The sequence below is a fragment of the Camelina sativa genome, chromosome 1, assembly GCF_030686135.1.
Source record: "Camelina sativa cultivar CO46 ecotype springtype chromosome 1, ASM3068613v1".
Classification (NCBI taxonomy): domain Eukaryota; kingdom Viridiplantae; phylum Streptophyta; class Magnoliopsida; order Brassicales; family Brassicaceae; genus Camelina; species Camelina sativa.
The window spans coordinates 23,833,624-23,854,496 of record NC_141880.1 but is presented as its reverse complement, the minus strand read 5'-3'; the positions used below and the strand labels follow the sequence as shown (position 1 = coordinate 23,854,496).

At 34.6% G+C, this 20,873-nt stretch overlaps 2 protein-coding genes and 1 pseudogene across 2 annotated transcripts; 2 read left to right on the top strand and 1 right to left on the bottom strand.

The window, feature by feature from the left end:
• The first annotated feature begins 3,187 nt into the window (after positions 1–3,187).
• LOC104699632 (protein WUSCHEL-like) lies at positions 3,188–5,135 on the top strand. The gene is made up of 3 exons (XM_010414975.3): positions 3,188–3,810; positions 4,381–4,469; positions 4,557–5,135. Exons 1-3 carry the CDS (start codon positions 3,315–3,317, stop codon positions 4,866–4,868), a joined length of 897 nt encoding a protein of 298 aa, XP_010413277.2. The 5' UTR covers positions 3,188–3,314; the 3' UTR covers positions 4,869–5,135.
• A 6,114-nt stretch (positions 5,136–11,249) lies between these two features.
• On the bottom strand, positions 11,250–12,212 carry LOC104709913 (WEB family protein At2g17940 pseudogene; annotated as a pseudogene).
• Positions 12,213–14,160: 1,948 nt separating this feature from the next.
• On the top strand, positions 14,161–19,226 carry LOC147950260 (nuA4 acetyltransferase complex subunit Tra2-like). The gene is made up of 8 exons (XM_087512677.1): positions 14,161–15,126; positions 15,580–16,569; positions 16,658–16,993; positions 17,275–17,533; positions 17,627–17,849; positions 17,974–18,364; positions 18,848–18,997; positions 19,095–19,226. Exons 1-8 carry the CDS (start codon positions 14,305–14,307, stop codon positions 19,224–19,226), a joined length of 3,303 nt encoding a protein of 1,100 aa, XP_087368803.1. The 5' UTR covers positions 14,161–14,304.
• The last annotated feature ends 1,647 nt before the right edge of the window (positions 19,227–20,873 follow it).

The window sequence follows — 20,873 nt, the reverse complement described above, 5'->3', positions numbered from 1 at the left end:
GTACTACTATGAGATCTAATTGATTATTTTACACCTTTACATGTACATGTGATAACCAAGAAAAAATTCGCAACAAATAGTTTTCATTTTTTCTGTAGTATGTGAATTATTTATATATATTACACTCTCGTATTATATGTGTTTTTTTTTTTACATATATATATAGATATATATGTATGTTTGTTTATAATAGGTTTTTTTCTCTACCACGTACGTGAATTAAGAACTTCTACTGCAAAACCACATGGGAGTTAAACATGGAAATGTCATATAAAATTTTCACGTATATTTAATAGCTTAAATTCAAGTGTATAGTAGTTTTAACTTCTTTTTTAATTTCAACAAAATAGTTATATAATTTCAGGCATGCATCGTTAATTACATCTAATTATATTTATTAAAAATAGCAAACAGCCTATATGAATTAAAATATAAAATTGCATAAATAAATATATATATATATATGTGTGTGTGTGTGTGTAAAATGCCTTATAATATAGTTATGAATATTTGAGAACTAATAAGAGTTTCAATAAGTACTCTAAATATAAACAGTGTAACGTATGGTGTAAATAGCGAATAACATATGACAGACTGAATATAAGGCTCGGATCGTATAGGGGACCATGCATGTTCCAAGCCCTATTTTTCCCCCCATTAATTTCCGGGAAACCAATTATTTTATACTAAGAAATAATAAAACTAATTGTAAACATTTTCATGAAATCATCATTTATTAAAAAAAAAAACATTTTCATGAAATTAGGGCAAAAGTACAAACTGAAACTAATGATGCCCTAAATGAAAATGAAATCTCTCTGCAATAAAGAAGAGTGGCTTTAGGGGCCACGTAGACGTTAGTTTACAAAAGCTCTGAGTCTTTAGCCCTCTGCCCTCTTCAACACTCAGTACTTTACGACAATGAAAAGATCGTGATGCGTAAATTAAGATCCTCTGTTTCTCACTGCATGCTCGTTACCGTACGTACTCATAAGAGTTTATAAATCAAAGGGCCTATATGTGAAATCTCTTATTCTACGTAGCAACCACTATGTAAATGTGACCTTATGTTCATGTAGTTACTTGTATATACATCAGTATATACGCATGTAGCTAGAGTAACAAGACATTCTTTCTTTCTTGTCAAAATACATTCACGATCCAACTGGAGATATAAAAGAAAAAGTTCGGTTCTAATGTTAACATTGATACCAAATAAAACTATAGCTTGAGGAGATATTAGATGAAACATTCAAAGAAATGAGCTCTTGCCACTCTTATAGTGGGTAACTTATTCAAATACAATTAGATATATAAATAATTTATTTGTGTGTTAGTTAGTATATTGTTTGGTGACTTGGTGGGAATAATCCCCGAGTATATATACAGAGAGCAGAAGTTGAATAAAAATCGTGGACCGTTGATTCGATAGAAGAAATGCCAAAAGACATTACAAACCTATTCTCGGATATAAATAAGGAATCCATTAGTCTAACAAAACACTGTTTAGTTACCAATTTTTTTTGTGAAACTGAGTTTATGTAGGTTCGATCAAGTGGTCTTGTTAGGGGAACTACCTCAAAGATTCTAAGATTTAGATTTCGTAAAAAGTTTTTTTTTTTATATTCCGGGTACGTTTTTGCACGTTGTGTTGCTCATGAATCCGAGAAATCATGAGGGGCTATATAAACAAGTATACTATCTAATAGCCAAACAACTTTTTGTTGATCCGATTTTAAAATTTTCATTTTATTTGCATAATTCTTATCGGCCGTATCTTTAGGGCCATTCCCCATATAAAACTATAATAGCTTTTATGAAATTTGTATAATTCTTCAAAAAGTACACATTGAAAATCTCTACATATATATCTTTTATTTGTATGGCTGTTACGTAGAACAATAAGACTATGCGAAAGTTGGGTATTGTTCCTTTTCAATAACAAAAGTCATATTTACTAACCAACAACTAGTACTGGTTAGTAAATATAACTAGAAATGAATGAATTACATATTTAACATTTCGGTAACTACACCAGTCGTCACAATTGTTCTACACATTGTAATCGAGATAAACTAATGTATTTAAAAAAAAAAAACATAATTTAGTATATAGAGAGGATAAAGAAAGAACTTGCAGTAAAGAATTATCAAACAGAATTCATTTTATTTTCTTTCATTCCTACGATACAAGTCACAAGAATTCACATGGATGTTTTAGATTTTTTATGTTTAAATTGTGTGTGTATGGGGGTAATATCTTTCAACGTAGACAGATAACATAATAAAAAGCTGGTGAGTAATAATTGAGAAGAGACAGAGAAATTGAAAAACAAAGAAGAGTAGTTTGGGTTTTTCGTCTAAGTAAATACCGATGATGCCCTCACCTTTCTAATTCCCTTCTTTGTCCCTTTCCATTTTCATGTTTATTTCTAACTTCTCTGTCCCTTTCAATCCTTCTCCACCAGATATCCTCTGATTCGATCCCCCACAACATATATTTTTTTATTACAAATAAATACATTATTATTGACACTAAAATAATTTAAGAAACTCTCAAGAGCATAGTTTCATGATCTGTTCATGATTTTTTCTTGTTCAAGAAGAATACAATTCATTCATTGACATGATCATGAGTTATAGAAATGCTTAACACAAGTTCATATTATTAAGTTGTTAATGCATGGTATCGATGATGATATACGTAATTCTAAAGTATATCGAAAATGAATTAGAGTTTCGCTTCTCTTTTTTGATACATATTTTAAAAAGAGAAATAGATATTCAAAGTAAGAATTTTCTTCCAAACATAACAACTTATTCGGATGTTAAATATTCAAAGGAACATGTATTTCTTTCTAATATACACATTTTGTATATTAACTGATATATAAGCCTCTCTAGTCTCGTAATGATAGGCCATTTATAAGTGACGAGGACACTTTTCTTTTCTCTAATACTAATAACTATAACAAATATCATGTATGACAATTCCTTATTAAATGAATTGTAAATATATAGAGTTTTTTATGAATGAAAATGAAATCTACTTGCTTAAAAGAATAATACTTTTGAATAACTGATTTTCTAGAATATTGCAAAAAAGTTGTTTGGTCCCCATCTATGTATATATAATAACTCAACACCTTACTCTCTCTATATATATATATCTTCTCTCTCACACAAAACCTAAAATCTCTTCACCAAGTTGTTTTCTTGCTAAAGTAAAGCTTCTATCTTTCTCAATATCATTCTCTTCTTCCTCTCTAGTAATTATCTTATCTCCTTTGTGAACAAAAGTCAGAATCAAAACACATGGAGCCACCGCAGCATCAGCATCATCACCATCAAGCCGACCAAGAAAGCGGCAACAACAACAAGTCCGGTTCTGGTGGTTACACTTGTCGCCAAACCAGCACGAGGTGGACACCAACGATGGAGCAGATCAAAATGCTCAAAGAGCTTTACTACAATAGTGGAATCCGTTCACCAGCAGCAGATCAGATCCAGAAGATCACTGCTAGGCTGCGACAGTTCGGAAAGATCGAGGGCAAGAACGTCTTTTACTGGTTCCAGAACCACAAGGCTCGTGAGCGTCAGAAGAAGAGATTCAACGGCACAACCATGACCACACCGTCTTCATCTCCCAACTCGGTTATGATGGCTAATGATCATTATCATCAACATCTCCCTCTACTTCACCATCATCATGGCGTTCCCATGCAGAGACCTGCGAACTCCGTCAACGTTAAACTTAACCAAGAGCATCATCTCTATCATCAGAACAAGTCATATCCCAGCTTCAATAACGGTGACTAAATTTCTTATATATGCTTTTATTTTAGGAATTTATTAAGATACTTTTATTCGTCAAAGCGCATTACTAATTATGAAACATTTACACCACACCTATGACATAAACTAGCAAAAAAAAAACCTAACAAGATCTACATATATGACTGATAGATATATGGATGTATATAACATGTTAAAAATTGTTGAGAAGATTTTTAAAATGCTATTCAGATGATTTTTTAATTAACTATGTCAATTAAATATATATTACTATGAACTAGTTATATGAATTAGTAAAAATAACCAAACCCAAGAAGATTATATGTATATGTAATGACGTATAAGTGAAGTTATGGATCTTGATTGGGGCAAACCTGATTTGCATCTAAAGAACGGTTTCTTTGTTGTGTAATGGAAACTAGACTCACGTGATTTTAATTTTATTTGTGATTTGTAACGAAATTAGGGATTTTGGTCAGTATAGAAAAATCACAAATTTTATGTCTCTTTCTTCATTTTCTTTGTATATATTGTATGGTGTGGAATCAAAATTTATATGCTTACTGGTACGTATATTTGTTTGAAGGGAATTTAAATCATGCAAGCTCAGTTACTGAATGTGGTGCTGTTAATGCTTCTAATGGCTACTCAAGTAGCCATATCTATGGATCTATGGTACGTACCAAACAATAAGTCATTTATTTCAAATAATATATATCCTACATATATGAATTTAATGGAACTGAATTTTTTTGGGTGAAGGAACAAGACTGTTCTATGAATTACAACAACGTAGGTGGAGGATGGACGGCAAACATGGATCATAATCATCATTACTCATCAGCACCTTACAACTTCTTCGATAGACCAAAACCTCCGTTTGGTCTAGACGGTCATCAGGAAGAAGAAGAATGTGGTGGCGATGCTTATCTGGAACATCGACGTACGCTTCCTCTCTTCCCTATGCATGGTGAAGATCACATAAATGGTGCCAGCTGGAAGTATGGCCAACTGGACGGTCGTGATTGTCATGGTAGAGACCCTTGCGCTTCTCTTGAGCTTCGTTTGAACTAGCTCGTACCCCCGGCTTCGCACCGGATTAAAGCTCTTAACTACCCTCTCTCTTTCGTTCTACTATGTTTCGCAACTATGGTTCGCTTGCAGTTAGTGGTATTAATTAGTACTTAGTAGTATATCTCTAGTACGCAATTTGTAATTACTAGCTAGTATCGTCTTCTAGGTTTTATTTTAATTGACTTCGTTTTATCTCTTATCTTTTTTATATATAATGAATATGTTAAAATTTTACCACTATGAAGAAATTAAATGAATTTTCACAGATCCGGATGCATGCAAAAAATGACAGAGATGTAGTTAGTAGTAATATATTTGATTACAATCTGTTATCGAATCATCATTACACTATATTATTATAACCAGTAATGTCGAACCGAAATCAGGAATAGTTGTTTTTTATAACAGAACTTCTGAACAGTAGTTGTTGAATGTTTTCAGGTAGTTCAAAACTAATTAAAACAAGAATTGATAGATAATAATGGACTCTGGGGTGAATGTAAAAAATAACCAGGCACTAGTTTTGATCTTGTACACTGTCAACTTGTCAAGGTTAACCTCGAAGGAACACTTGATTGGTGACATTCAACTCTGTGAAGATTAGATCGTAGAGAATTTTTCGTTCATGTTTCTTGTACCGGCAACAAAGTAGCTGATGGTTTAGCCATTAATCGTGGAAAAAAAAAAATTAAATCGTGGAAAAAATAACAGTGTCAAGTGTCAACCAAAATTGAGATTATAGATTTATAGTGGAAACAAAACTACAACCCTAGTTAATGATGCATCAAATTGGTAGCAAATTACCACAATTAGCGACGGATGGAAAATTTGCTACAACCAAATAATTACTAAATTATTTTGTGGTAAATTAATAATAAATATTTTATTGCTACAAAAAATATGTTATATTTACAAATAAAATCGTAACTATACACAACTATTCTTCTAGTAGTGATGTCTTCTACCTTTGGTTTATTTGTTCTTTCCTTTAAAACATCAAAGTTTATGATTGTCATCAAGACCACTGACTGGTCACTAAAATTGATGGTTATAGTTTATCGACCTTGTGTAATCTTTGGAGACAGTTTAATTAATACTCCACTATACATGATTAGTTCTTCGTTATAGTGGGAGTATACAGCTACGGATTACGTTAAGGTGGCTCACGCGTTGCGAGAGCGCGTAAAGGTCGTTCTATATTTCCTTAAACAGAGAAAATTACAAAGAGCTACATTATCTCGAGCCGCGTGAACTAAGATGACACGAGTAACGGAGTAAGAGAAATGATTTTTTGGGTTAGTTGCTCTACCTCTATTCTATGTCGTAGATCTTGTTCAATGAACCGTAGCTTTTAGAATTTTATAGAAAAATACTATATCATATAAATATAATAGATAGTATAGTTTATAAATAGTTTAGATGGCTTTGTGGGATCTGTCTGCTTATAAATTTCATACGTTACTTATACTATAAGGTCGGTTCGGTTTATAGTGAAATGTTTACCAAGAAGAAGAATGTGGCAGTTAAGACATTGGTGCAGCCATTGTTTTTATATTAAAAGAAAGAAGAGTATATTTTTTGTAGTTTGAACCCTCTGTTTTATCGTAAACAACGCTCATGATTATTTCATTGAAAATTTAATTAATATTAACGGATCTCATTTTCTTAGGATGGACTGCCTCGTTGTATGTTCCTTTTCTCCTGTCACACAAGTTTTATCCAAAAAGTAATATCTCTGGTTTTTTAGTTGTTATTTTAAAATAAAAATTTTATTTTCTAATAATTATCATTTTAAGTTTCCAATATATATATTTGATAAAAATACTAATTTTATCTCAACTATTTTGATGTTTTGATCAATAAAAAAATTAAAAAATATATTAAAAAAAGATATAATAGAACATTGATTTATTTTCTTAATTTGTGTACAAAGCTCTAGAACGACAAGTAAAAAAAACCGGAATGAATACTGCAATAAGAAAACAAAATAATTATTGGACTATATACTGTATAATTTTATATTTTGGCCTAACGAAAAAGGTTATATTTGTGTTTAGTAGAGTGAAAATTTATCAAGTGAATTTTGTTTGTGTAAATGGAGTAGATGAATTAGCTTTTAATTTAAAATTCATTTGATTTTTTTTTTTAAATCCATCTCAAGTATTCACATAGTATTTTCGTATGAAATTATCTCCTTTCTTCCTACGATAGTTACTTTTCGTCAAAATAAGGTAAGATTTTGGTTGGAAATTTTTCCTACCAAATTTTTTGTAGGAAATTTTGTAGAAAAATATGATGTTTTCTTGTAGTGGAATAGTTAACTAATTTTTATATAATTATTATGCAAACTAATCAAAATTATGAAAATTGTTATTTCTAATATTAAAGTATTTATAATTTATTAAAATAGAATAATAAAATCATTGAAAATAGTAAAATATTATTTAACCAAATGATGTGACTGAAATTCTTCAAATTACACTTTTGTGTAAATGATGTAACCAAGATAAAATTCCTTAACTTTTTCTGAACAATTCCTCAAACTAGTGTCACCATTTAGATCCTAATTAATACTACTATCTATGTCCCTGATAAATTGATATTTTGGAAAAAAAATTGTCTTCATATAAAATTGATTTTGTAGATTAAAAAACTAAAATGATGTTTTTACTTTATACTTTGTTCCAAGTAGCATATTATATAATGAGTTATTTTTTCTCTTTTTCTACTAAATAATAATTATAAATTAGTTTAGAAATACAATTTTTAACTTTTTTTTAATGTGTGTAAATATCAAAATATTAATCTATTAGAGACAGAGGAACCAACATATTTTTTCAAAATATAATAGTCAATAACAAATTAATATTTTTTTTTTTGGAATTTTTTAATAGTAGATAAAAATGGTATCATTTGCTAACAAGATTAGATTGCTCTCAGGCAGCAACTCAAAACCTCTGGTTTGATAATTAAATCTTTAGTCATATACATTTTTGTGACTAAAAGTTGCTTTTTAGTTAGCAACTGTGGTCCAATAGTTTGATTAGTTAATCATCTGAAATAGCAGTAGACTGTATTTTGATTGCGTTTTTAGCGGTGGTTCACGTTATAGATTATAATATATGTCTTGTATACAAACTATATTTTTCAGGTAATTTTGTTGTGCACATTTAATTTATTGTTATTCAGTAGTATTTTTTTTGAACATAGGATGGTTCTATTCATTCAAATAGAAAGCATACAAAGAAAGGGATAAAGGATCCCAGAGTTTAAACGATTATAAGAAGAGCCTTTCCCCAAAGCCATAATCAAATACAAACATAAAGGAAACATCAAGCAAGGTTCCATGAGAGCTATGACACAAGGGCTAAGAACCAATTGTAGACATTTGGGATCATGGTTGCAGGATTGGACATTATCGAGGATCTCAAGAGATGACAAGTAGGTCACGGTCAAAGGACACAGTGCCGTTGATAGTAGAATCAGAGCCAAGGGACTAACTGAAAGAAGAAGCACCAGCAAAAGTACAGCCAAGGTATGGATTCGGGGGACGAAGTCCCAGAGGGTGATGGAGGTGGTGGTACATGTTTGCTCACTAATGCGGAACCTGAAGTAAACAGCTAGAATCATCGAGGGGTGGTTATTGGTTGAGAAGCTTCTCAGACCATAACCACAGCCTCGACAATTTGAATTCAGGTCTAGAATGCCATGAAACTTCAGGACCTTAGGAGCATGAGATTTCATAGTTGAAGCTAAAACCAGGATTCGCAGAGTATAAATGCAGAACCGTAACATAAAAGGTGGATCCTCTCTGCCATGGAAATGGTGATCAAGAATTCCACACAAAGTTTGTAATCGGAAGAACATTGGTGAAGAGAAATCAGACCTGAGCTTCGAAGGAGATAATGGTTGCAGAGCAATGGGAACAACAGAGATTACCGGAGAAGAAGCTAAAAGCAGGTGCACAAAATAAAAGTAGTGTCGTAGCAAACCAGGTGGGTCCTCTCTGCCATGGAAATGGTGATCAAGAATTCCACACAGTATTTGCAGTCGACAGAACCCGGGGACAAAGACAAATAGCTTGCGCTTCAGGAAGGGGTGTGAATGTAGGGAATTAAAGCAAACGTGGTAATTCCAGATATGGGGGCCAACGGACAATGTCGTAAGTTGAGCAGTCGCCATAGTTCTAATATACTCATTGTACATCCAAGACACACTAGCTAACTGGGTTCTCTGATGTAGTCTTCAAACATCGAGTATGACCAAACAAGCTAATAACAGTCTATAGGATAACAAAGAGTTTGATAGATAGAACCTGGTCCTTTGAGGATTTGGCAAAACCATTGGGTCTACCAAACTCTCGAGGTGACACGTCTGGGAGATGAAAGTCCAAAATCGGGGGCAAGACGCAGCTCTGGGAGATACTCCGTAAAGCAACCCCTCAAACGAAAGATGGGATGATGTAGCTGAAAGGGGTTCTTCAGAGGCGGAGCACACACCGGATCGAGAAATTGGGAGGTGTAGGGACTTTGAAACCTTTGACGGTAGGCCTGGGCGAGAAAAGTTGAGGATGGGGTTTGCCGGACACCACATCCTTCGATATAAGAGCAGAGGCAGGTCTTCATCGTCTGGATCTGGGATGTTGGTCGGGGATTGCAAAAGATTCATAAGAGGAAAATAAAAGGGGAAAAAATATTTGAAAGAAGAAAGAAGGGAGAGCAGGAAGCAGCAGAGAATCGACGAAAGTGAGAGCACCCGACGCCGGCGAGTCGAAACCCTACCGGCGTCGGAGAGAGATGGTGGCCGCAGCGCCTCGATAATAGTGTCTGGGAGAAAAATATTAGGGCGAACGGTATGGTACGTTATTCAGTAGTATATATACCAACGATTCAACGTATAACACATGATTGCTAAATCCACAAAAGACTTTCAAATGGATAGATCTCCCACGCCTATTTTTAATCCGTGAGTCTTACACTCAACACAAACAGTGACAAAGAAATGCCAACTCTTTATATTGTTGCATTACAACTTTGATATACCGAACTTGGTAGAAACATTTGGTCTGATATAGGCCATGTCAAGCTTGTGTATGTTGTTAACATATGGAATATATATAACCTTCTAAGTCATCATAACAATATTTATCAACTAACGAATGAACATATTATTCATAGTGAATGAAAAATAATGTATTTTTTCTTAATTCTGATCATTTAAAAATATTAATTCATATATATATTTTGATAAACTACTGAGCTTTCGTTTTATTGTATTTTGTGGACCGCATATCAAAATTCAGTTAAACCTCTTTCCGTTAGTTTGATTTCTAGACTTCAGATTTCTTCTACTTTTCTTTTGCAAATACTGATCCCATATTCAACCATGTCGAGATACCGACTCAAAGTTTCATTTATTTCTTCTATGTATAAGCTTACGTGATCAATCCCTCTTTATGTTATTATGTAGACCATGAACCAAACCCTTAAGAAGAATAAAAGAGTCTACATCAAGGAGATCTCAAATCGAATAGGCTTTTAATTTCTTCAAACAAAATCTCAATTGCGCATCTATCATCTTGACCAAATTGCCCACATTCATTTTGAACGAGGAGGAGAGAGAGAATGAATCACGTTAACATATAGTAATTGTTTGAATAAAAGTATTTGAACGTATGTTCCTTTCATATATATGGTCTAGATCACTGACATATGTAGCTATGTGTGTCTTAACGAGTTACTTACTTGTGATGTATACATATACAAGTGGATATACACATGGAGTTTTTTTTTTCTGCGGATCCGAGAAGATCTTTAGATGCTTTTTGGAGATTCATAGTACGTTATTCCTATAAGAAGCAAAGATGTGAGGGTTGTGTAGCATCATGGTTTGTGATTCCCTTTATGTGAATTTTTTCCTAAAAGACTTGTTTGGATCAGTTTGGTCCATTTGCCATTTTTTTAAGTTGGCTAACTTTTATAATGTGCCGAAATAGAAGTTTTATATCCGCTATGTGAATATTACGGTGAATATATATAATCCAAAATTGTATTAGTGGACACTTTTTATATATATTTTTCTATAACACCAAAAGTTGTGGTATTTTTATATCATAAAATGTTATATTTTTCCAAAAACTGTAGATTTGGAACGCTTTTTCAAAAGATATATATATCTTCCTCTGAAATTAACCTAACATCATAACGATAGTACAACAACCAAAGAATTGAAGATTAGATATCACAAAGACGACAACTACATAAAGATCGCAAAGAATAATATGTACGTATAAACGATAACGATAAAATCTCGCGTATAAATGTTTATCTATCGAGATAATTGTAAAGAAGTTAAAGAACCAAGGTTGGTCACTGCGAGATGCACATTTTTAACATATTATTCATCAAAATCTTAGAACGATATTGATACACATTGACTATATGTTATACAAGTATACAACGATGTAAAATCAAATAATAAATATGACCAAGCATTATTGGACATATATAGATCAATCTCGTCCTCGGGTTGCTCTAAACCATCCCATGAACGGAGCAAAACCCCTCTTTGATTTTGTCTTCTTGACCGAACAATCTCTCTCAAAATCATTCTCTTTATACTTCCTCTCCTCTTCTTCCCTCATGTTTGACATCACACGCGTCAGCAAAGGCGAGCTCGCGAATGTGACGAGTCTCCTCTTCTCCAGCTCCTCCGTCGTTACAACCTCTTCTTCAACATCTTTAGACGTCGTCTTCGTGTGATGATGTTCCACGAACTTGAGTTCCTCACTCTCCGGATTGTCTAGGCGACTCAACCTCGTCCTACTGAGATGTTGTATCTCCTTCCTCCCATGTTCGAGTTCTTGTGTTAGAGTTTTGATTCTGTTGGTGAGGATGGTGTTTAGTTGTAGGGTTCTTGTAAGAGTTTCTCTGGTCTGATCGAGCGCGAGTGTGAGAGATCGTAGTCTTGATAGAGGAGTCGGCCCACTCGGAATTGATTTTGTTTCCCTTGTCCGAATCTGAAACCGTCAAATACATCCCTATATAAGTAAAAAAGAAGTACAAAAGTGCTTCTGGATCGGGTCAATTTTGCAAAAATAATCCGAAATTAAGGAGTTGGATTCGGGTGAGAATTACCCTCTGCGTTATAAATGGGTTATGGGGTTTTTCAAAAAATAAATCAAAAATGTAATAAATTCCCTCAGAAATAAATCATAATAATTACGATAATATATATTTTCCTACAATTTAGGAAACTAACAAACATACATAATTAATGTATATCAAACTGTATAACATAAATAGGAAAACTATATCGTCCAATTTAAAATCCTACCAGAAACATTACTAAAAAAAATCAAACTGAATAATAATATAATTGATTGCATAAATCAGTAAGATCTCAATCTTTTATATATGTAAACTAATTTAATTTTGATTATATATTAATATATACTTCCGGAAATAAAATCTATTTTAATATAATTCATAAATAATGATAATATAATCAAATAATTTTAAAAATCTGAAAAATAAATTTTCAATTATTTAACTATATATACAAAAAAAGAAAATACTAATGAGAATTACTGAGATGCTTATAATTACATTCAAATTATTTCTATCAATTTTGTTATCATTCTTAATATGTATAATAAAAATACTAATGATAATTAAAAGAAGATATGGAAAAATGTTTTGTAAAATTCCAAACGGAAAACGTTGTAACATTAGCATAACTTATGCAAAATTATTATTCAATTTGGAAACAACAAATAAATACAGTTTAACAACCATAAATGATTAGATTTCAAAGATTTTCACATATCTCTATCAATTTTGAATTACCTAAACAAATGGAAAACATAAGCATAATTTAACAACCATATATGATTAGATTTCAATATGTAATACCAAATATTCAATCAGTTAGTTTAAGTAATTAACTTAAAATCCAAAATTACTACTAATATTCTAAATATATTTATATAATTATTAGAAAATCACTCATCAACATAAAAAAATAAAACCAAAGTTAGAAAATTCTAACAATACAAAATAATAGATAATTATGATGTAGTGAAAATAGTGAGATTAGTAGTTTAGGATTTTATTATTTAATTTGTTTTCAGTTCAAGAAATATGATTTTGATATTTTTAAAAATACCAATGATAAAATTTTGGCTTTAATGTTTAGCTAAATTTCAATTTAGATAAATTTGAGTAAATGATAAATTGTTTTTGCTAAATTTGAGTAAATGATACATTAGATTAAAATTTTAGGGTAAATGATAAATTGTTCTTATGGTTCATCACATCATACATATTAGGAGAGTGGAATTTCGTGTGGAGGGGTGAAATCTACAAGTGTAACTTTTACAAGCGGAATATTTTTATAATATTTTATGTAGATTCCTATTTTCTACTACTAAAATTGTCAAATTGAATTATCTATTTTTTTTGTGTTGTTAGTAATTTTCTAAACTTTTTAATATTTATTTTATCAAAACTCATTTTATTACCATTTACTCTTCTTTTTTTCTCTACTATTCTTTTATACAAACTCATTACCCCAAATATATGATTTAATGTAACCAACTGCAAAAATGAAAAATATAGCATATTCTAATCTATTAAGATTGTATATATATATTAATAAACAATCCCCGCGCAGTAGCGCGAGTACGATCCTAGTGTGATGTAAAAAGTAAAAGCTATGTTACAAGAATGTATCAATTTATTCATTATATATACAAATATACAATGACATATCAATTGTGGATGTGTTACATATAAACACATGTATATATATGACTATAATATATCTCCTAATTAATGAAAAAGCTTTTTTTTTCCAACAAAATACAAGATCAGCTCAAACAGCCAATTAGCAGAAAAATTGTTCACAAAGGTAATTAGATGCGATTCCACTCTAGCACGACGTGCCAGCTTGTCCGCATTAACATTCTTTTAAAAAGCTTTATATATGAAGTATAACCCATGCACATTTGCCTCGACCTCAGGTTTGTGTTCAGTTGTCTCTTGTATCAGTGCTCTTGCCGGTTTCTCCTGCTGCCCAGGGGATGAACCCTCAAGCTCTTGTTTCACAATCATCTGCCCCGTAGGGTTTTAAAGGAATGAGATAAGATGAGGTATTGCTTGTAAGATTGTGTACTTTAGTCAATAATAGTGCATGGCTATAAACCTTAGTAATCTCTACCTTTATGCAGGTGTGGAAAGCCTCTGGTGTTTTAAAGAGTGGTGTCCACTGCTTAGCTCTCTTCTAGTTAGTAGTTAGTAGCAAACTTGACGTTCTGAAGAATCCAGATTCAGCTGCAACTAAACTAGTTTTGCATCTGTTCAGATGCATCTTTGGGGCTGTCACCAAAACACCATCTGATTTTGAAAGAATATTACAGCACCATGTTCCTGTTATCATGGAGGTCTGCATGAAGAATGCTACGGAAGTTGAATCACCTCTTGGTTATATGCAATTGCTCCGCACTGTTTTCAGAGGTCTCGCTGGATGTAAATATGAGCTGCTTCTGAGAGATTTGATACCTATGCTGCTACCTTGTCTTAATCTTCTTCTGACAATGCTCGAGGGTCCAGCTGGGGAGGACATGAAAGATCTTCTGTTAGAGATTTGTTTGACGCTTCCTGCACGCTTAAGCTCCTTATTGCCATACCTTCACCGTCTCATGCAGCCTCTTGTATTCTGTTTGAGGGGAACCGATGAACTTGTGAGCTTGGGGTTACGCACCCTTGAATTCTGGGTGGATAGTCTGAATCCTGATTTCCTAGAACCTAGCATGGCGAATGTGATGTCTGAAGTGATCTTAGCATTATGGTCCCATTTGAGGCCTGTGCCATATCCTTGGGGTAAGAAAGCCTTACAAATCCTTGGAAAGTTGGGTGGTCGCAACCGAAGATTTCTGAAAGAGCCACTTACACTTGAATGCAAAGATAATCCAGAGCACGGGCTTCGCTTAGTTCTCACATTTGAGCCATCAACACCTTTTCTGGTGCCATTAGACAAATTTATTAATCTTGCAGTAGCAGCAGTTATTCAGAGAAATCAAGGCATGGACATATACTACAGAAAGCAAGCTCTAAAATTCCTCCGTGTATGCTTGTTATCGCAGCTTAATTTGCCTGGATGTGTCACTGATGTGGGTCAAACGCCCAGGCAATTATCAACTTTGTTACGTTCCGGTGTTGATTCATCGTGGCACAGGAGTGAATCAGTGGAAATCAAGGTTAGTTGTAAATTTTATTTTTTTAATCTTAATCTGTCATAGTTGGACTCTGTATTTTACTTGTCAAATATCAACTTTTCTTTCCACATGGCAGAGGTTATCTCAGTGACAGGTTTACTTATTTGTCCACTTCTTTAATTTTGGCACATTCTTTAAGTGTATCAATACCATTTATTATAATGCATTCCGACTAGGATATTGACATTACTTGATGTTGGAGACAGTTGGTATTAGAGAAAGACATCTTGATTGACCAACATTGACCTGGGGCATAATTATAATTCTGTAGTACTCGTTTTGTTGTCAATCATTTTCTTGATAGAAAACTGATCTTGTATATATGTCGTCTCCTCTAGATGAACTCTTTTTTTCCTTATAATACTTGTTTCGCTTTGCTTAATAGGCTGAAAAAAGATTCAATTTTAATAAGTGGGCTGTTTTTTACTGTCATAGGCTGATTTAGGAGTGAAAACAAAGACTCAGTTAATGGCTGAGAAGTCAATCTTCAAGACACTGTTGATCACTATACTTGCTGCCAGTTCTGATCCAGATCTCAGTGACACAGACGATGACTTTGTTGAGAACATCTGTCGGCATTTTGCAATTATTTTGCATGTTGACTATACCTCCTCAAATGCATCAAGCAGTACTAATCCACTCGGTGGTTCTGTGATTTCGACAAGTTCCAGATCCAAGACTAATCAAGCATCTAATTTAAAGCAGTTAGATCCTTTGATATTTTTAGATGCACTGGTCGATGTGCTTGCAGATGAAAACAGGCTCCACGCCAAAGCTGCTCTGAATGCGTTAAATGTGTTTGCTGAAACACTTTTGTTCCTCGCTCGTGTCAAACATGCTGATGTGTTGATGGCTAGGGGTGGTCACAATGCCTCAATGATTGTCTCGAGCCCTTCTACAAATCCAGTATATTCACCTCATCCTAGTGTGCGAATACCAGTCTTTGAACAACTTTTGCCTCGGCTTTTGCATGGCTGTTATGGGAGCACATGGCAAGCGCAGATGGGAGGAGTTATGGGGCTAGGTGCATTGGTTGGGAAAGTGAATGTTGAAACATTATGTCATTTCCAAGTAAAGATTGTCCGTGGTCTGGTGTATGTTCTAAAGAGGCTTCCTGTTTATGCTAGCAAAGAGCAAGAAGAGACAAGTCAGGTTCTTATGCAGATTCTACGTGTGGTTAATAATGTTGATGAAGCAAACAGTGAAGCGCGTAGAAAAAGCTTTCAAGATGTTGTAGAATATCTTGCCACAGAGTTATTCAATCCTAACGCATCTATCCCCGTGAGGAAAAATGTACAGAACTGCCTTGCACTTTTAGCTAGCCGTACTGGAAGTGAGGTAACTGAGTTGTTGGAGCCTTTGTACCAAGTATTACTGCAGCCACTTATAATGCGTCCACTCCGATCAAAGACAGTTGATCAACAGGTGCCTCACAGTGCTATTTATTTTTTGTGTATCTCTTTCTCTTGTCTTCCCCTGTCTTTAATTTTTACGTTATTATATTTACCTACAGGTTGGAACAGTTGCAGCTCTGAATTTTTGCTTGGCTCTGAGGCCCCCCCTTTTAAAAGTGACTCCAGAGTTGGTGAATTTTCTGCAAGAAGCATTACAAATTGCTGAGGCTGATGAAACTGTCTGGGCTGTGAAGTTGATGAATCCTAAAGTGCTTACATCATTGAACAGACTTCGAACAGCTTGTATTGAGCTTCTGTGCACAACTATGGCGTGGACTGATTTCCGAACGCAAACTCACAATGAACTACGTGCCAAAATAATTTCCATGTTTTTCAAGTCTCTCACATGTAGAGCACCTGAAATCGTGGCGGTTGCCAAGGAGGGTTTAAGACAGGTTTGTAGTTGTCTTTTATCTTAGCCAGGATTCTTTCATGCACATATAGTTTGAAGTCTTTTGGGATATTCCTATTCGTAATAGCCAGGGTGTTTTTCTTTCTGGGGGTAATTGATATGTGCAACCATGGTTTAAGCTTGCTATATGCAATACTTGCCTTGTTGAATATGAGGAACTTGCGAAATGGAGTTATCATAGGAATCTATTTCTTGATATCATATTTTTAACTTTCTATTCATATAGATTTATTTCGTTTTTTGAAAGTCTATTTTCTGATTTAGGTTATCAATCAACAACGGATGCCCAAGGAACTTCTTCAGAGTAGCCTCAGGCCGATACTTGTTAATCTCGCACACACAAAGAATCTCAGTATGCCTTTACTGCAAGGTCTGGCACGCCTTCTTGAACTTCTGTCAAATTGGTTTAATGTGACATTAGGAGGCAAGTTGCTGGAGCACCTTAAAAAATGGTTGGAGCCGGAGAAACTTGCCCAGTCCCAGAAATCATGGAAAGCTGGAGAAGAGCCAAAAATAGCAGCTGGTAATTTGTTTTTTTTTTTTTCTTAAATAACTAATTGATGCCTGGTCATATGGTTATTCACTTGACTCAAATCTTCTTTTGTTTCCATGGCAGCTATTATCGAGCTCTTCCACTTACTCCCACATGCTGCATCGAAATTTCTAGATGAACTTGTAACCTTAACCATTGACTTAGAAGCAGCTCTTCCTCCTGGGCAAGTGTACAGTGAGATTAATAGCCCATACCGTCTACCGCTTACCAAATTTTTGAATCGATATGCGGCCCTAGCTGTTGATTATTTTCTTTCTAGATTAAGTGAACCAAAATATTTTCGGAGGTGAGGACACTTTCTTATGATAAGCTTTCGTTCACCTCATCTTGTTATAAGTTTAGTGTAAGCTTGGAGTAGATTTTGTAATATGCTAACACTACTTGCTTTCTCCCTTAAAAACAAAACGCAGGTTTATGTATATAATTCGATCAGATGCTGGCCAGCCGTTAAGAGAAGAACTTGCAAAGTCTCCACAGAAGATACTGTCATGTGCCTTTCCTGAAATTTTGCCAAAACCTGATCCTACATTGGGCACAGCAGCTTCAACTCCTTCAGCTACATTATCTGGAGATGAAAATCATATCTCTGTTAAATTAGAGAGTTCTAATGTGGCATCAACAAAGGCTTATATAGCATCGGATGCGTATTTTCAGGGGCTCTATCTCATCAAAACAATGGTGAAACTGATACCCAGCTGGTTGCAGAGTAACCGCAGTGTTTTCGATACCTTGGTTCTCATTTGGAAATCACCTGCAAGGATATCTCGTTTGCAGAATGAGCAAGAGCTAAATTTAGTTCAGGTAGTTTCTTCTATCTCGACCACGTATGATTTTTGGCTTTGCGTTGTGTTTCATGCTAAAGCTGCGTAGTTTAATGGGGTTCCTGGAAATAGCCTGGTATGAAAAGTTGAAACTGATGTCTGAGTTTAGAAACCATTACAGGTAATGAATTAATGATTGCTGATTTGTAGCTATATTCTGGTGCTAGAGATTTAGCTTGATGTGTTCAAATTTTTTCCATTGAATTATTGAATTGCCTGTGTTTAGATGGTATGCACATTTTTTCTTGGATTTCTTGTTGGAACCCTCCTGACATTGTTTCAATTCCATCTCGTATTATTTATTGAGCTGCCAACGTAAATTGATGTAGAAATTATGATTTCTTATTAATTACGAGGTTGTGGTGAATAGAGCTGTGATGCTTGATGATTTATAGTCTTCCTTTTGAGTTACGAAAGATATATGAAAGTTGTTTACTGAACTCTTTTGTGTTCTCTAACTAAGGTGAAAGAGAGCAAGTGGCTTGTCAAGTGCTTCTTAAATTACCTACGGCATGAAAAATCTGAAGTGAATGTTCTCTTCGATATTCTCTCCATTTTCTTGTTCCATAGCCGCATTGACTACACCTTTTTGAAGGAATTCTACATTATTGAGGTATCTGAGATTTTAAATTTTAGTTACAGTTTCTTTCTCATCCCATTAGTTTTCGCACTTTTCAGCAGTAGTATAACAAATGAGATATATTGATCAGGTTGCAGAAGGATACCCGCCCAACATGAAAAGAGCACTTCTCCTGCATTTTCTTAACCTTTTCCATTCCAGACAACTCGGCCATGATCATTTAGTTCAAGCAATGCAAATAAGAAAAGACATTGAAATATAAGTCCTTGTTTTTCTTCTTCAAATAAAGTCTGCTTAGGTTTTTTTGGATCCGAGAGAGTTGAGCAAAAAAAATCTAAGCGATTAAGTTTCTTTTAGAAAGATGAGTGAGTCGATAATGATAGTGGAAGGAGTGAATTGTCCGAAAACGCGATGGATATATCGCGGGATAGCAATTTTAGCATCTGTGGTTTTGTTAACTAGGTTCGCCGTCGAACTCTGTGGCCGTCGTTATGTTCGTCGTGGTCGTCATGGAAAGAAGAATCGGTGGTGGTGGTTTTATTCTCTGCAGCACCATTTTTGTATTCTGCCTGTATGGTGAAGTCGTTTTACGTTCCGGTTCCGGTTCCGACAACTCACAACTCGGGTCATTGGTCTCCCTTGGTCGGAATTCAGATTGTAGCAATTTTAACATCTGTGGTTTGGTTAGCTAGGTTCGCCGTCAAACTCTTGTGGCCGTCGTTATGTTCGTCGTTCATGGAAAGAAGAATGGGTGGTGGTGGTTTTATTCCGGTTCCGGTTCCGACAACTCACAACTCGGGTGATTTGTCTCCCTTGGTCGGAATTCAGATGGTAGCAATGTGTGTCATGTCACACTACTCTGGCACCATAGAATTGTGTATCTATGGATTCTCGTTTGTGGTTGGGTTATCAGCCGTTATGCAACTCTCTTGGCCGCCAATTGATGTCCGTGTCCAACAGGTTGTTTACGCCGATTTTGTACTGTGTTTGGTTGCGTATTTAGGTTACCAGCGACCTTTTTGGATCGCTTGTGTTTTCGTAGCGGCCTTGATCCTTGTCAATACTCTTCTTTTCCAAGGAATTCTTCGTCTTGATCATCATCATCTCAAACCCTCGGAGGAGGACAAGACTCATTATCTCAACGTTTAGGTTTAGGGATTTACTTGTGCTTCATTTATTAATAATGTTTCTTATCATCATCTAGCTACTTGGTGAATTAATGAAATATCCCTTTTGTAATCAGTTGGTTTTTTTTTTTCTTTTTTTTTTGACTTTCCTTTCGTAGTAACCTCAAATCCTTTCTTAAATCTCTGCTTGGTTGAATGTTTAACCTCTTCTATTGGCGACAACACTTACCAACCTCAAGACAGTCCGTTGACATTACAAGATCAGTCTGATGATGATGACCCTGCCACTACTATTACAGACATACAAAATGACCATCACATGATCACAAGGGGGAAAGACGGGATCCGAAAACCAAACCCCAAGTATGCTTTACTCACTCACAAAGTCTCGTATCCTGAACCCAAGACTGTTACTGCTGCTCTCAAGGATCCAGGGTGGAATGGTGCAATGTCTGAAGAAATGAGCAATTGCAAGGAAGCCAACACTTGGTCCTTGACAGAGCCTACACCAGATATGCACATTCTAGGAAGTAAGTGGGTTTTCAGGACAAAGTTGAATGCGGATGGCTCCTTGGACAAGCTTAAAGCTCGTCTCGTAGCTAAGGGATTCGATCAAGAAGAAGGAATCGATTATTTGGAGACTTACAGCCCTGTTGTCCGAACTCCAACCGTGCATCTTGTACTTCATACGACCACAATAAACAATTGGGAACTGAAGCAAATGGATGTCAAGAACGCATTTTTGCATGGTGATCTGCAAGAAACCGTTTACATGCGTCAAC

Excerpts from the sequence above, each read along its gene's own strand:
- LOC147950260 (XM_087512677.1), top strand. The coding sequence starts at position 14,305 with ATGGAGGTCTGCATGAAGAATGCTACGGAAGTTGAATCACCTCTTGGT. Across the intron at positions 17,534-17,626 it reads AGAGCCAAAAATAGCAGCTG|CTATTATCGAGCTCTTCCAC; the intron begins GTAATTTGTTTT and ends TTTCCATGGCAG. Across the intron at positions 18,365-18,847 it reads AAGAGCTAAATTTAGTTCAG|GTGAAAGAGAGCAAGTGGCT; the intron begins GTAGTTTCTTCT and ends TCTCTAACTAAG.
- LOC104699632 (XM_010414975.3), top strand. The coding sequence starts at position 3,315 with ATGGAGCCACCGCAGCATCAGCATCATCACCATCAAGCCGACCAAGAA. Across the intron at positions 3,811-4,380 it reads ATATCCCAGCTTCAATAACG|GGAATTTAAATCATGCAAGC; the intron begins GTGACTAAATTT and ends ATTTGTTTGAAG. Across the intron at positions 4,470-4,556 it reads GCCATATCTATGGATCTATG|GAACAAGACTGTTCTATGAA; the intron begins GTACGTACCAAA and ends TTTTGGGTGAAG.